At 44.4% G+C, this 16,336-nt stretch overlaps 1 protein-coding gene across 2 annotated transcripts in view; it reads right to left on the bottom strand.

Annotated features, from left to right (window-relative positions):
* Positions 1-16,336, bottom strand: part of KCNAB1 (potassium voltage-gated channel subfamily A member regulatory beta subunit 1) — a 307,769-nt gene that overhangs the window by 62,800 nt on the left and 228,633 nt on the right. For both annotated transcript variants that reach the window (XM_028505142.2, XM_028505144.2), the window contains exons 3-5: positions 9,428-9,465; positions 4,507-4,586; positions 2,119-2,163 (exon numbers count right to left, since the gene is read on the bottom strand). In XM_028505142.2, coding sequence (XP_028360943.1) covers positions 2,119-2,163; positions 4,507-4,586; positions 9,428-9,465 — 163 coding nt within the window. The remainder of the gene's footprint in view (positions 1-2,118; positions 2,164-4,506; positions 4,587-9,427; positions 9,466-16,336) is intronic.

The following is a 16,336-nucleotide window of genomic DNA, read 5'->3' as shown; positions in this document are numbered from 1 at the left end:
AGGGAAGTAACTTGTCCTGGGCAGCACAGCCAGCCAAGTGGTGGCACTGGGACTAGAAGCTGAGTATCCAAGTAGAAAGTGCCTCTATGGGCTCCATGTTATGATAATATAGTTTATCTTTTCCCCAGCTTTCTGCGGGCTGCAGTGAGCAGACATCAATGTTCTGTGGCCTGGTGATAGCTTGATTTTTTATTTGCAAGACTGAAAGGCAGTTTGTGGAAGATGCACATTAATCTACCTTCTTGTAGGCATAAATAGGCTCTGCAAACTATGGAGAGTGATGGGTAAATGTTCTCTGGGCTCAGGGAGGAGTCACAGCACTGACACGCCCCCTCCTGTTTCAGGTGTACGCGGTTGCCTACCCCTTGCTGCAGAGTTCACTGGACTACTGATGGACTCATCCCCAGGGTCTCTGTTACAGGTTGAACTGTGTCCCTCAGACAGATATGTTGCTGAAGTCCCAACCCCCAGTACCTCGGAATGTCAGCTGATTTGAAAATAGGGTCACGGCACATGTAATTAGTTAAATTAAGATGAGGTTACACTGGAGAATGATGAGCCCTTAATCCAATGTGACCGGTGTCCTTATAAGAAGACACGCAGACACACACCAGGGGAGAAAGCCCTGCGATGACAGAGCAGATGCGGAAGAGCTGCGTGTGCACCAAGGAATGCTGATGATCACCAGCACGCCCCAGGGGCTGGGAAGAGGCAAGGGAGGATTCCACCCAGAGTTTCAGAGGGAACATGGCTCAGCCCAAACCCTGATTTTGGGCTTCGGGCCTCCAGAACTGTGAGAGAATAAATTTCTGTTGGTTGAAGCCATCCAGTTTACGGCGCTTTGTTACAGCAGCCCTAGGAAATTGATGCAGTCCCTATCTGGGCAGTGGTGGGCGGACCAACGTACTGAGTGGGAAGGTAACTCAGACAAGGTGGGAAACTAGGTGGGGGCATGAATACCTTTCCACATTTAATGTTGAATACTGTTCTTTCTTAACACCCTTACTGTCCCTGGAGTTGGGGAGGAAGAGAAGCGAGAGGGAGAAATTTGGTCACCAAAATTTGTTGACAACTCCATAAATTTCTGTTTTCCTATTTCCACAAGGTCCTGTATTCCTACCAAACATTTTTCGAAAAGTGAAGGGATAGTAGCCCTAGGAATGCGTGGAGCTCTGTTCGACCCTTCTAGTTTTCCCCCCAGAGGGAGTTGAAATACTTTGTGGAATGGCATAATAAAATCAGTCTGACCTGTACTCCTCAAGAACGTCCCTTTTTCCTGGGCTAAATCTTATATAAGCTTTGCATACATGCATGGTGCGGGGCTCGCTTTGAACAGCTGTCTCACTAATACTGTTGATTGTTATTTATTTGACCCTCAGTAGAGACTCTACCAGAGCAGAAGAGGACCCCAAACTTGTCCACTGGTCTTTGTTGGGCTCTGTCTGACTCTGTACTCATGCGGGGGAGGAAGTAGGGGGCCAACACACATAGTGAAATGGAGGGTGCTGTCCAGCCCCCCAGATGTTATGGTTTCCACTATAACCACTGGCTTTGGCTACAGAAGCTGCGAGGGTGGGGCATGACCCCTCAAGCACAGAAGCTGAAGCACTTTCTTGAATGTGCAGGCGACAGGGCTCCCCAGATACAGGAAAGACATTGGCCGCTACAGCTTTGGGGTATTTATCCCAAGGGCTTCTTATTTCATCATTTCTTTGCATTCAGAGTTGTGAATAAAAGGAGCAGTGGAAATAAATACGTGTGTATAAATAATCACCTCCTGCCAGCTGGCTTCCTTCACCGAAGTACCATAAGTGGCAGTCGGAAGCCATGAGAGTGTCCCTTTCCTTTAGGGATGAATATCTGCTGAACATTCCCCCCTTCTCAGCTCAACCCCAAGGCAATTCATTGTGACTAATGACTAGTCAATAAGTGGTGAAGCACAAATAATGAACTTGCTGGTATAATTTTCAAACCACTGTAGATCATTTCATTACTAACAGTTGACCTTTTTTGGACAACCTTTTGGTCAGTTGTCACCCAATTTTGTTTCCCCTTCTCTGATACAAAATAATGACCGTCTTTTTAAAGGCAGGTGAATGATGATGGTGAATGCATTACCTCCAGCCTTTCTTCTTGATGATGCTCCCCAGAATCACTTCGGCCCTGGAGGGGGAAACACATAATGTCTTAGGCTATAGTGACCTGGAAATGCAAGAGTCAATCCAAAACACCAGAGCCATCCCTTGTTTGAACTCTCAGAGCCTCTATGTCCCGAAAATAGAAGCTGTTCTCGGCTGGTAGCACAGTTTCCGCCGTTTCTGCTTGCGCCTGCAGAATCCTGCTCCCGAGCATTCCAGGAGCACCTGCCAAACCCTGACGCGCTGGCAGGAGACCACCCTGTGGTCCTGATACTGAGAAACAGTGGAGTCATTTGGCAGTTCGGTGTTTTTAAACTACTGATCTCATCTATAAATGTCCTGCTTGGCCGCATCCAAGGGGAGTCAAGGTTTTCCTTCTATTTGCTATGGCTTCCAATGGTGGCCGGAGGACAGCGAGACCTCACGCTGTTTAGATGGACAATATTGACTCCCAGGAGATCTTGCAGGGAAAAACAGCCTGTGCGTGGGTTTCGATGGACCAGGCCCAGGACTGCAGATGCAGTGGCCCACATAGAGAATGTCCCAGGTTCCAGTGACAAGCAGTGTCACAGAAGCAGGACATAAGGAGGTGTAGAGAAGTGTCCTTCCTGCACTAAGGCTCGGTCATGGAGAGGTATACCAAAGACACCCTTACAGTCTTCTCCCCCTCTTCTTAGCCCAGCTCGTACCCCAGCTTGAGGAGACTAAAACTTTATTCTAGGTCCCTGCCAGTGAGACCAACTTCTGAGAATCCCTGTGCTGTCAGAGCTTTTGTGAATGGGGACACTAATGAGATGAACACTTTATCTATTAGGGTCCTATAGATGGGAGTCATTGCTAATCGTTATTTATCTTGACTGAGGGTTCTGTCTTTATTGGCGCATTTTTAGGAGACTGGCAGTAAGCCACGATGCAGTTTGCTATGGAGCACACCCCAAACAGACATGCACCGAATGTTCTGCAGTGCTCTTGGCTTCCTCCCCTTCCATCTCTCTGATAGGTGCCTTTTGCAACCTTGCTTTTCACAGTGGGAACCGATCCCAGTTACACACTGACAATCAATCAGTAATTAACCAGGACCGATTATTCTTCACAGTGGGAATACAAACAGAGCTCTGACAGACTTGTTCACCATGCCTCCCTTTTTCAACCTTGGCCTCATTTGGTAGTGAACCGGATTCAACCAAAGAAAAAAACTCCAAGAAAGAGTGCGAGGTTGAAAGGAGCAGGGCCTTATCAATTTTACTTTCTCTCCTTGGACTCAACAGAAAACATCAGGGATGTGTGCTCTGGACCTCCTTGATGGACATTAAATGGAGACCCGCCCTTGACAGGGAGGAAACACATGCAGGGAAAACGCACTTCCACCAGGTGATGCTGAACCTGACTCAGCACCGTCCAGCATTTTCATTGCGATTTTCACCTGGAAGTGGGGGCACTCGGCCTGCAGGTGATCATGCACCTCAGCCCTGTTTGCAAATGGCAGAGCTGCTCAAGCCGCTGTCCAGCTATTTAGTTCCTTTCAGCTCTTGCAGCTGTGTCCATGTTCACAGCGGGAGGCCAAGGTATTCCCATTCTGTTCTGAAATGTGCTTGTCATGCTGGAACCTGGAGGGCATGGACCTTGAGGCATGCCTGAGGTCAGGTCATGTCACTCGTGTGCTCTGATTTAGCAAGAGCCCTGTCCTAGCTCCCAAACCTGCTCGCGTGTCCCTGGGAAGGTTGTAACTAGGTGTAACTTCTCCAGCAAAAGAAGTGAGGCTTCTTTGCAGCCTCCTTCTCTGTCCTCTGATGGGGTCTGAAATGCCCCTTGTAAAGGATACTGGACTTCTTGGCATCTTTGGGGATCCCTCCTTTAATCTCTGATCTACGTGTAATGCTACAGGGAGGGACAAGACTGCAAACAGGAAAATCAGTTCCTGATTCCCTGCAGAGAGGATGGCCCAGTTTCCCTCAGGGGTTGAGAAACTGTGAGATGTGGTTATGAAATAACAAGACTAGCCTTTGGACAACCATGCTGGAATCTGTTCATTTATTTGCTCACTCACACATTGAACTCACATTTATTGATCTCCACTGCCACCACTCTGGTCCCAGCCCCCTCTGCCCCTCATGTAGACCACAGCAATTGCTTCCAGTTTATCCTTCATACAGGGCCCAGTGGTAGGAAAGTTGGGGAGGGCAGAGGGGGCTGGAGACGGTCCATATCCCTAAGCCCTGGCGATGGTGGTGGAAGGAGGGGGAAAAGCAATGCCATCGACATGTGTGACAATGACAGACCCTTCTCGCCAGCATGTCAGTGATGGTTTGGGCAGAGTCCCTTGGTTCTAAGAACACCACCTGAGGGACTGGAACAGGTATTTACTTACTTTCCAGCGGCATAGACCTCGGCAGTATCAAAGAGGTTAACTCCACTTTCATAGGCGATTGTCATCAGCCGTTCGGCAACCTACGAGAAGATGTGAAGATCATTAAAAATGCCAAATGCTTTCCAAATCTGGGAAGCAACTTTGGATCCTTTAGTGGTCCTGAAGAACACTGAAATTTCACTAACCACTCCTTGCCTTCCTCAGTCATGGTGAAGAAAGAAAACAAGAAGATTCAGCCAGCATGTACAGGGTAAATGCACCCTTCCCCTCAGACACAGACTGGGCACTAAGGGGTTTCCCGTAGGTGCTGGGATAAGGCAGCCCCCTAGAAGCACAGTGAGGTGGGTGGATTGTTTCTCACTCTGCGTGGAAGACCTGGTTTGACAACATTCTCTCTGACACCGTCATCTCTAGGACAGAGAGGATCATTTGTATTGCAGCCAACTCCATTTCTCTTCTTTCTCCAAGCCAATAGGCTGCGGCACTGGGGTGACTCGTGACTTAAAAAGTCTGTGCCTTTTTCCCTGATGGCTCAGCAGACTGTTCTGGGAACCAAAGGTGAAACAGAATGGTGACTGCACATCTCAGCAAATCCCCAGACATGATCACAGAGCGGCCAGCCAGCCGAATCCACGCGCACACAGAGGAGCGGGTGAGGCCCCGGGGTCCAGCTCCACACTGTCAGCCTGTAAACAGACCTCCAGGCTCCTGTCCCTTCCTTTGTGCTGCTGATGGCAAGCGGGAGGTGTGACGAGAATACAGGGATAACTACAGGGGAAGAGCAATAAAGAGAAGTGGAGGGGGCCATGTTTTCATTGAGACTTATTAGTCAATTGAGACGCTACATACCTCATAAATAATTAAAATCGATTTTTCCATTATGTTTTTGATGGTGGGCTAAAGTTGCTTCATCAACATTTCTAAGATAAATTATTTTCCTATTTTTCAAATTGGCCAACCAAGGAAATTGTTAGGCTAGCAAAGTGGGATCCCTGCAAACACTTTAGAAAAATAGCAGCAAACGTGCTATTCCCTTGAAAAGCTACAGCAGCTTTTAATTTTCTACCATTGTGACATTTACTCTAAATAAAAATTAAAAGTTAAGACAAATGTTTTTTTCCAAAGTGACTTATTCTGTGTTTAAGAAGTTATTGTGATTGTATTATAATATTGCCCTTGTGCTATATCACATGGCATAGTGGGGGGTTATTATTGGGAAACGTACACAATAAATCTCATACAGACAGAAACTTTAAGACAAGAGAGATTCCTAGATGGAGGTTAGACTGAATGATTGCTGAGATGTTTCCCAACCAACCGCCACATTTGAAGGCCCCAACGTGGAATAATGAAATCACCAAACTAAGTCAGAGCACTGACTTCTGGTCTTGAGTGAACCACTTACTGGATGAAGAAACTTGAGCAAGTCATTTGAACTCTCTGCATCTCAGTGTCTTCATCTGCAGAATGAGTGTGATTCTGTTCAGGTCCCCATGGAGCCCAGAGGCCCAGAGGAAGCTCATCCCGCTCTTTCCCTGGACTTATGATTCTAATCGAGGCCTGGAGTTTCTATGGTTCTCTTACTACGGGGGACTGAAGTTCATGCACAGAGGAACACAGGGCCAGTCACTGGGAAATGGAGTGGGGACCACTGACTGAGTCAACTCGGAAGCTTGCTCTAGGTCTACACTTCTAGTGTGCAAATTAAAATAATTTCTTTCCTTTATTGGTTAAGCCAATTTGAGTTGAGTTTTTTGTTACCTGCAATTAAAGGAAGCCTAACTATCTTACAGATGAGAAAACGTAAGTAAGACTCTGAAAACTATGGGCTATAAGATGCTAATATACTCTTACTATTACTGGAAAGTATTAATCATATGAATAACATCTAGTTTGGCTTTGTAATGAAGCCAAATCTTCTTTGGGAGGCACCTCACAGCAGTATCTAGTTTCATGTTTGAATCATCTTGATAATACCCCTGTCAAGTGGCTATTCAATATATGGTTGAACTCTCCTGGTGGTGGGGATGTCATCACTTTCAGAGGTAGCACCACGTCACCTGGCACATCATACTGTGGTCACCCCAGGGTCCCCTGTTTGTATTTGCGTTATGCTTAGCTCATCTGAAGCCAGAGAGGAAGTGGGAAAATCTGCAGAAGTGAACTTGTTGCTATTCGTTTGCATTTTTGCCACTTGGAGATATTTGAGCTCGAGCACTACAACCACTGGGGTGGCTGGTCTCCCTGTGCCCCCCTTCCTCCTCTTTGCTGGCTTTCTCTCTGCAGGGATGTAGGGGGAAGCCACAGCTGTCTCTGGAAGGACAGTGCTTATTTGTCTGATCTGCATCTGAGGTGAGGCCTGCTCCAGACACTCATGACAACTTGATAGTATGGTTTTTAGAACCGTAATTTTGAGATGATTCATTTCAGAGGCCAGCCCTGCCCACTCTGACCTGGAGCAAAGCTGGGCTCACTGTGGCAGAGTGGCCAGCACTATAAAGGGCAGAGCAAAGATGAAGGGAAATTGGTGCACTTACACTAGGCTCCTGTTGTCTTTTCCCTTCCAAACACACCAGGCAGTAGGTTATGCACAGGCTGGATATAATGGATTATTAACGTTAGACCTCCTTCCCTACTTGTCACCTATTTTGTATGTAAGTCAGCGGTCATTGCTCTGCTGTCTCTGGACTTGCCTATGTGCCTGTCCCACATACCCTACCTGATGCCAGTCAGAGGGCCCTGCAGTGAACCCTGTGATGGACGCCCAGATCCTCCTGCAGAACTGAAGGACTTATTCCCGTAGCTGCTAGGAATCCTGGCCTTCAAGCTGTCAGCTCTGTCTGGAAATTGCATATGGCTAAAGATTGCTGACTAGCTCAACGTCAGACCTGCTTTTCAGGGCAGCCCTATTTAATGACTGGTCATACAGGGGATATAAATGCTCAGTCCCTTTGCCCCAACTCGGGGCAATTCTGCATGGCCGTCTCAGCTTCAGAGCTCACCATGGGGTCACCTGAGGTCATTGCTAAGACTGCATCATGGTTCAGTTTCACCGCCCAATTCTGCTTCCTTCCCCACCATGTGTGGATTCTGAGATCATTACTTAATACTGTTCTGCATGCTAATCTCCATCTCAGAATCTGCTTCTCAAGGAATCCCCCATAAGACAAACTCTCTATGGTGACCTATGCCTGATACTGGGAACAGGCATTCAGACTGGTAAGAATATGCAAATAAGTCTCCTCCTGGATCTATTAAATCATGCTGGTGATGTTGGGAGCTGTTGACAAGACCCCCAAGTCCCCCATGCTTTTACTTAGGAATGATAGTAAGAATTGCCTTTACAAAAGGCTTGCTCTGGGTCGAGCACCGGCTCAGCACTTTACAGGCATCATGTCATTAATCTCAACCATGGTCCCACTGAGTAGGGGCTACCATCTGCGTTTCACTGATATGGCAACTGTTAGTAGACGTAAATGTTAGTAACTGTAGTTGGCCAGTGGCAGAGCGGGCTGGATCCCATTGAGCGTACCCGCTCAGACACACCACCCCTGACCCTCAGTGGTGCTCCAGGCAGGCGAGGAGGGACTGGAGGGTCTGCAGGGCATTGCCAACTTAGCTCACGGATGCCACGAAGGCATGCCCTTTGTTAACATTTTATTTTTTCATCACAGTTTATGCTCAGTATTATTTTATGCTAGTTTTAGGTATACAGCATAGTGGTTAGCCAATTATATATTTTACAAAGTGTTCCCCCCAATATTTCCAGTACCTACCTGGCACCCTACATAGTCATTACAACATTATTGACTATATTCCCTATGCTTTACATCCCCATGACTGTTTTGTAACTATCAATTTGTACTTCTTAATTCCTTCACCTTTTTCACCCAGTTCCCTAACCCCCCTTCCCTTTGGCAACCATCATTCTTTTCTCTGTATTTACAACTCTGTTTCCATTTTTTAAAAAATTTTGTTCTATCACATGGTACTTGTCTTTCTCTGACAGACTTTGTATAATATCCTCTATCAGGGGTGTCCAATCTTTTGGCATCTCTGGGCCACACTGGAAGAAGAGGAGTTGTCTTGGGCCACACATAAATACACAAACACTAACGAAAACTGCAAAGCAAGAAAAGGATTTAAGTAAATTTGCAATTCTGTGTTGGGCTGCATGTGGCCCGCCGGCCACCGGCTGGACACCCCTGCATCTAGGTCTATCCATGCTGTCACGAATAGTAAGATTTCATGTGCCAAAAATCCAATGATAAGGATATCACCTTGACAAGCACTGTTTTGAATGTGTAAACCCTTAAAGGAATTTCATGGTAAATATAACTATTATAGCTGCCACTTTTTTGAGTGTCTACTATCTACTAGTCAAAGGGCTGTATAAATGTCTGACAGGTATATCATGGTTAGTTCTTCCCACAGACCTTGAAGGTCCACACTTTTATCCCATTTTACATAGGGGGAACTAAGACTCAAAGTGATTGGATTAACTTGCTTAAGCCACGGTGACCACCTGTCCTGGTTTGCCCAGGTGAGTGGTCCCATGCTAAAATGAGAAAGTCCATGCAAACAGGGACCAGGATGGTCACTCCAGGCAGAGCTAAAACAAATAACAATAGCAGTAAAATCTTTCCATAAAGGGGCTAATATTCATCCATACTGGTTCCTTCCTGATCAACGACTACCACATATAATACATTGACAGTCTCAAGGATTAATAGTACAAATGTGAAAAACACAAGAAGCAGGATAAAATTGGAAATAATCTTTGAGTCAATCTTAACCATTTCCCGTAACTGAAACGCTGTCCTTGTTCAATGCCAGAATCTCTGGAAGAATACTTCTATTGTGTCACACTCTCTATGTTTTCTTTGATCAGCAGCCATAACGGAAGACAAAAGTAACTTACCTCATCTGAAATTTGACCTCCAAATGTCACCCATGTTCCTAGAAAAGATGAAATATTTACACATTACTTATAATCATGGTTCTAATATGTGTATAATGATAGGAAACACTCTTTCTTACAACAAGACTATTTCACAGGTTGTTTATGAAAGTAGCTGGTTGGGGGGCATTTGAGGGCTGAGGCCCAGCCCATCCTCCTCTCACTAAGCTGCCCAGCAGGGGTCTGCAGGCCCCTGGAGGAAAGGATTCTCTTTCTGCACCCACAGAGCAGCCCAGTCTTACACAGCCTTTCTCTGCTGGTAGAGGACCACGGAAGCTAGTGTGCAGATGGCAGTGTCACCCTGCCTACTCTGGCCACACACCCATCCTTGCTCTCACTTAGCTAAGGAGCCACCAGTTCTGAAAGTGAAGGTAAGATCTCAGGTTAGGGTTCTTTCCTTGTCTCCAACAATTGACTCTGTTTTGTATTCCCTCTTACCTTTCAAAAGGAACCCTCTCAAATGTCTTTCCAGTCCCTACTTGGACAGCGTCCAGTCCAAGCCCCAGAAGAGGACACTTAACCACCTTCTCTGCTGTGACCTGCTATTCCAGAGTGGAAATCTGCATTGCTTTGGGGCCTGGACTGGGGGCAGTAGCTGGAGTGAGGATCGGGAAGGTAAGGGAAAGAGGCATAACCAGCAGCCAGGTGTGTCTTCGTGAAGCAGGTGGGAAGCAGACACTGCATGGGCTCTGCACTCTAGTTTACAGTCACTTCATTCATTCCTTCCCTCCTTGATCCATTTTTTTTTTGAGTCCTAATTACATGCCAGGAAAACGCATTGCACCCAGGTAGTAGGGACAATGAGGTGATTGATCCAGTTTCGCCCACTGAGGCAAACACAAGGCAGTAAAGGAGGGAAGACTCCACCTAGACTGGAGGGATGTGGCACTCTAGAAAAACTTCCTAGAAGAGGTGATACTTCAGTTGAATCTCAAAGGAGATAACTGAACAAAGGAGAAAGGGACAGGCACTCAGCTACAGGTATGAGCGCAGGCAAGGCGAGGAGGTAGAAAACTTTAGAGTGTGCTGACGAGCTACGACGTGGGCCGCTGGGCCAAGCGAGGAAACGTGATGCAGAGAGAGAGGGGTGGCAGGAGTCAGAGCAGCCTTTGTTCACATTCGTGGGCAAAGAAATGCCGTGGAAACCTTTTTCGTTTCATAACAACAGTCATAGCTACCGTTTATGGAGCGCCTTCCAAATGCCAATAGTGTCCTAAAAGCTTTCACACTCTAATCATTCTGATGAACTTAACAAGGCAATTTTACCATTCCTATTTCCAAATGAGAACTCTAAGATCAACCAACCAACAAACAAAATACCCGGCATTCCCCACACACGCCTAACTCCAAGAAGGATGTCCTTTTTATTGCATCTCACTGACTCACTGCCTCTAGAATATTCCCAGATTGGTTATGGCACTAGAATGTCATACTCCATAGAATGTTGATTGTACCTTTTCTCTTCTTAGTTCCCAGAGACTAAAACAAAGGTAAGCCGACTATTATACTATTAATTGACTATTGATTAATCGATTAATTGGCTATTGCAGCCCAAATGCTGCACTCGCTTGCAGACTAACACAGTGGTGACCCGTTTGCTAGTTTAATAAATTTTGAGTAAGTTACCAATGTTTAAATGATTAGGAGATTTTTATTTCAAATGACTGATTTCCAGTTTCTTTTAACAATAGATGGCTGGTGTCCCCACAAGGCAGACACCCCTGAATCCGAGGGCCAATGTCCTCTGTGGAAGGCCCGTGCCCTCCAGAGTTAGTCGAAGTCTGCATGCCTTCCTTTGTACCTTCAACACCGAAATCAAATGCAGCTGTTATTTTCTGCCACGTGTTTATTGCTCTTTTTATTGTAAAAATAAAAAGAAAAATGAACTTGTGCGTCTCCTAAAACACACACAGTTGAGAATTTCAAGAAAAATAATAGGAGTGCACTTTTTGGGGGTGGATGTGAAGAACATAAAAACGGAGACTATTTGCACAGAAAAATTCCAACTTAAGGCACCATGACTGGTGTACAGAAAAGATGAGTGTTGAAAAACTTAATGAACTGGAGAAATGGCGGCGTTTGTATTTGAATGGGAGTAAAAGAAGTGATTTGCTGTGAAATGCAGTTCTTTATTAAGTGAAAAAATTGCAGGGACATCAAAACCGTTTTATAGACAATGCTTTTATAAGAGTCTCTTTTGAGTGCAGCAGAAATGATGATGTGTCCAGGGAATAAATAAGCATTTGCAGATTTTAGTGTAATCAGAAACATTCTAGCTCAGCATGTTAAAAATATGGTTGAAAACTTGGAGGATAAGTTAAATTATTGGTGGTATTTTCTATCGCAGCAAATGAGAACACAGATATAAATAATAGCACACTGTTAGCTATGTTTATTTGTGATCTTTTGAAAATTTCAGAGAGGGCAAAGGAGTTTTGAACAAGAAATCCTACAAGGCAAAACCTCAGGAAATGGCTCACTTTGTGATGGGAAAGGTCCCAGACCAGCGAACGTCGAGTGCACTGGTCCAAGGTCTGTGTTAACTGCAGGGGGGGCTCTCACAAAGGCTGGGGCTGACATTGGACCTGTCACGCATCCGATTCCTAGGCAGCAGTATTTTGTAGGGGCACTAAACAATGAAGTCTGTAAGTTCATTAATTTTCTCATTCATCAGGAGCTGCTTTGGGCTAAAGAGCTAAAATGAGACAAGCCATGAGTTCAGTAATTAATACCCTGAATCAGCCATTCTTCTATATCTTGGAGCAGCATCAGGTCAGTGTCTGCTTGATGAATGGGCTGGCTTACTTGTACTGAGATGACAGAGGTTTTTAAAACACCTCATGTCATCAAAGGGAGTAGTCCTATCTCCACTTAGCAGCAAAGACCGGCTGGAAGTTCCAGGTTTCCTGCTGATGTTACAACTCATCTACACCTTCTGAATATCTTTCTACGGGGGGCATTCACAAGTATTTTCACAAATATCTCTCATTTGCTTCTCTCCATCCTGACAAATAGAGTCTTTGAGAAATTCAGTTGTTAAAAAATAATCCTATCCACTTTCCTATATTATAGTCAGGCTCCAGAAATGAAATTGATAGCCTGAAATTTGTTCTTTGAAATTGGGCCATTGAATATGGAATTTCAAACTTTATGAAAATAAACCAACACTATTTGGCTTAGCTTTCTTAATTAATTTTTTAAAGATTTTTGATCCAGAGATCCCACTGCTGGGACTATACCCTTAGAATGCTGAATCACCAATTCAAAAAACCTATGCACCCCAATGTTCATAGAAGCATTATTTACAATAGCCAAGAAGCATTATTTACAACAGCCTAAGTGCCCATCAGTAAATGAGTGGATCAAAATACTGTGGTACATTTAAAAAGTGGAATACTATGCAGCAGAAAAAAGAACTCCTACCCTTCATGACAGCATGGATGGATCTGGAGAGCATTATACGAAGTGAAATAAACCAGGCAGTGAATGACAAATACCATATGATCTCACCTGGTATGATCATATGAAGTGGAACCTAATCAACAAAACAAACAAATGAGCAAAATAGAACCAGAGGCTTAGAAATAAAGAACAAACTGACAGTAACCAGAGGGGAGGGGGAAGGGGAAAATGGGAGAAAGAAGGGGAAGGGGCAAGCACAGGAACACAAATAGAGGACTCATGGGTACGGACAATGGGGGGATTGACTGTGGGAGTTGGGGAGGAGTGGGGTAAGGGTAAACAATGGGGAAAATGTGGGACAACTGTAACTGAACAACAATAAATGTAAAAAAAAAATCTTATGGCCTAAAATCTTATCTCTTAAGTAAATAAAAAAAGGAAGCAATGTATTGCTAATTGAGAAGGTTTGATTGCTGTAAATTTTTTCTTATATAGGCAAAAGTGTTAGTTCAAGCCCTGGCTGGTGTAGCTCAGTGGATTGAGCGCAGGCTGGGAACCAAAGTGTCCCAGGTTCGATTCCCAGCCAGGGTACATTCCTGGGTTGCAGGCCATAACCCCCAGCAACCGCACATTGATGTTTCTCTCTCTCTCTCTCTCTCTCTCTCCCTCCCTTCCCTCTCTAAAAATAAATAAATAAAATATTTTTTAAAAAAAGTATTAGTTCAAAAATCAGTCTTGACTGCATTAAGCATTTATAGATTAATAGGGTTTTGGAAATATATTTCCCAAAGAATTGTCATTCTGACTAAGTATAATGAATGTATTAAAGCAGCCTGCCCAATTGAATGTAAAATTCAAACTAAATGCGATATTGTATTTATAAACAACTATTAGCTATAAAATATAATAAAGCCAATTACTGTGAAGGGAAAAAAGTTTTGTTTATTTTTAGAGGGAGAGGAAGGCAGGGAGAAACACATTGATGTGAGAGAGAAACATTGGTTGGTTGCCTCTTGCAAGCATCCACACTGGGGACTGAGCCCGCAACCCAGACACGTGCCCTGACTGGAAGTCGAACCGGCAGCCTTTCATTTTGCAGGATGACACCCCACAGGGCTCTTACTTAATTTTTGATAGTACAAGTGAAAGGCTATGACTTGAAGTACTTAAGCTATACAGTGATCCCTCACTTATTGCGGGAGTTACGTTCTAGGGACCCCTGTGATAGGTGAAAATCCTCGCAATAGTGGTGTTCTATATTTATTTTATTATTTACATATATTTTAAGGCTTTATAAACCCTTCCCACACTCCTATAAACCTTTCCCACTCTCTTATTAACCTTTCCCACACTCTTATAAAACACTTCATATGCTCTTAAACACTTTCTACACTCTTAAACCTACGTAATTTTAACAACATATAAAATTCTATATGGGCACTCACCAGTGAAGTATACCGTCATCCCTCGCTGTATCATGCGGGTTTTAGAAAACCCGCAACACAGTGAAGCCACAAATAAGTGAACCTCGATATAGCAGGGACGACTGTAGTACCAGATGGCACTGGAGGCTGAGCAGGACAATGCTGAAGCCGGCACTGTCCGCAGACCTTGGAGGAGACCATCCTACTCACAGGGCCATTTACAATAATTCTATCCATGCTGGGAAGAGCTTGTTTTTATAAATATGCTTCTGAAAAGTGAATCTGAATAAAAGTGCTTACTGACCGCAGTTTAAGTCTTTAAGGCTGTAACACCACACATGGCAGTGAGAACTACGGGGCCTGCCCTACATTTTGGTACAGAATGAAAGACGTCAGATTTTTGATTCCAAGTAAAAGCGGTAATAAATTGTGAAAAAATAGTCATAGTAAATGTGTTTTTTTGTTATTTTTAAAAAATTGGTGTAAAATAGAATACAGATAGCATATATATTTACGGGTGCAGTAAGGTACGTGCATGACAGCATTTCTGGGACTGTGTTCCCCTCACGCTCAGCTCACTTTGCGAGGCTGGTGACCTACCTGGCCCTTTGGACATCTCCTACTCATCTGTTTTATTGTCACTTGTTTCCCAACTTTGTATTTTTTATTAGGGGTAAACTGTCTCAGGGTTGGTTTGATTCCATTCATCTTCTTGTTTCCACAGCCCTACAACAGAAGCAAGTCCTTGGCAGACGGTCAATAATTGGTTAAATTAAATGGCCTTTTGTTCTGTCATTAATCTACAAAATACTGGATAAATTTCTGAGCAAACCAACATATTCTGATTTCAATATAATGCTCATCAACAGTCCTAGTCCCGAGGTGATTGACATGTTTCTCTGGGTCCCTGGGTACCCTCCCAGCTCTGCCCCCTGGAGAAGGGCCGGGGGTCTTCTCCCTGCCTTCCCCCATCCCACAGGGTGGGGGCTGTGTGTGGCACATGGTAGGCAGGGTCCACCCAGCCACACCCCGAGAAAGAGTGGCCACTCACAAATACGACATATTCCCTCCTGATGGAGAGGGATAGAACCTTCCAGATGGGGGACCTCTGCCCGTATGATGTTTTCCTCTATTGCCTACCTCCACAAGATCTAAGGTGGTTTATAGTTAATACAATTGTTGGAAACACTCTGTGACTGTTTTCTTAATCATTTTTCTGCCTCTAATGAGAACACGCCTTCCTGAGACTCAGGAATGGCATATGATTATTTCACTGTGAAATCTCAAATTAGTGGGATGCGATTTAGAAGGTAATTTCACTAAACTGACGTTTGTTATGTCTAACCTTTTAAAAGCAGAGGGAGTATCAAGAGAGCTTTGAATTGCTATTTTACCTTCTGATGAGACTCCTTCATGCACCAAGGAATATATGCTTTGAAAACTCTGGGTGCCTTGGCATACACCTACCATCGCAAAGAAAAATGATTGGCAAAATGGAGACAGAAAAAGAAAACTGCCTTTACACACACACACACACACACACACGCACACTCCTATCTTGGTTACTTAGTTACTTTGCTGCTGGTTTACTTCTTGTCCTTCATTCAAGAAACATGCTTATCATTTAAATGACCTCCTTGCTATTTAGACATTTAGATGTAATAATGTTTGTTCACAGATGCCCTTCCTGGCCCTTTAACATCTTAAATAACCACAGTGCAAGTATCAAGCCAGGAAACTAGATTTTACGGTATTCATAACTAAACTACAGATCTTTGTTGAATGTCCTCCTTTCTGTTCCAGGATTCCATGCGGGACCCAGGCCACATTTAGTGTGCGTGTCTCCTCAGCCTCCTCTGATCTGTGATAGTTCCTCAATCTCACCTGGTCTTTTGCAACCTTGATACATTTGAAAAGTGCTGATTGAGTACTTTGTAGAATGTCTCTCAATCTGGGTTGGAATCCATTTAAAATGATAGATTTGGTGATGTCTTGTTCTCTATTGCACTTTGACCTGCTATAGGTTGGGTGATTTTTTTTATAA

The sequence above is a fragment of the Phyllostomus discolor genome, chromosome 2 (assembly GCF_004126475.2).
Source record: "Phyllostomus discolor isolate MPI-MPIP mPhyDis1 chromosome 2, mPhyDis1.pri.v3, whole genome shotgun sequence".
NCBI classification, from domain to species: Eukaryota; Metazoa; Chordata; class Mammalia; order Chiroptera; family Phyllostomidae; genus Phyllostomus; species Phyllostomus discolor.
This window is presented reverse-complemented; position numbering and strand designations above follow the sequence as displayed.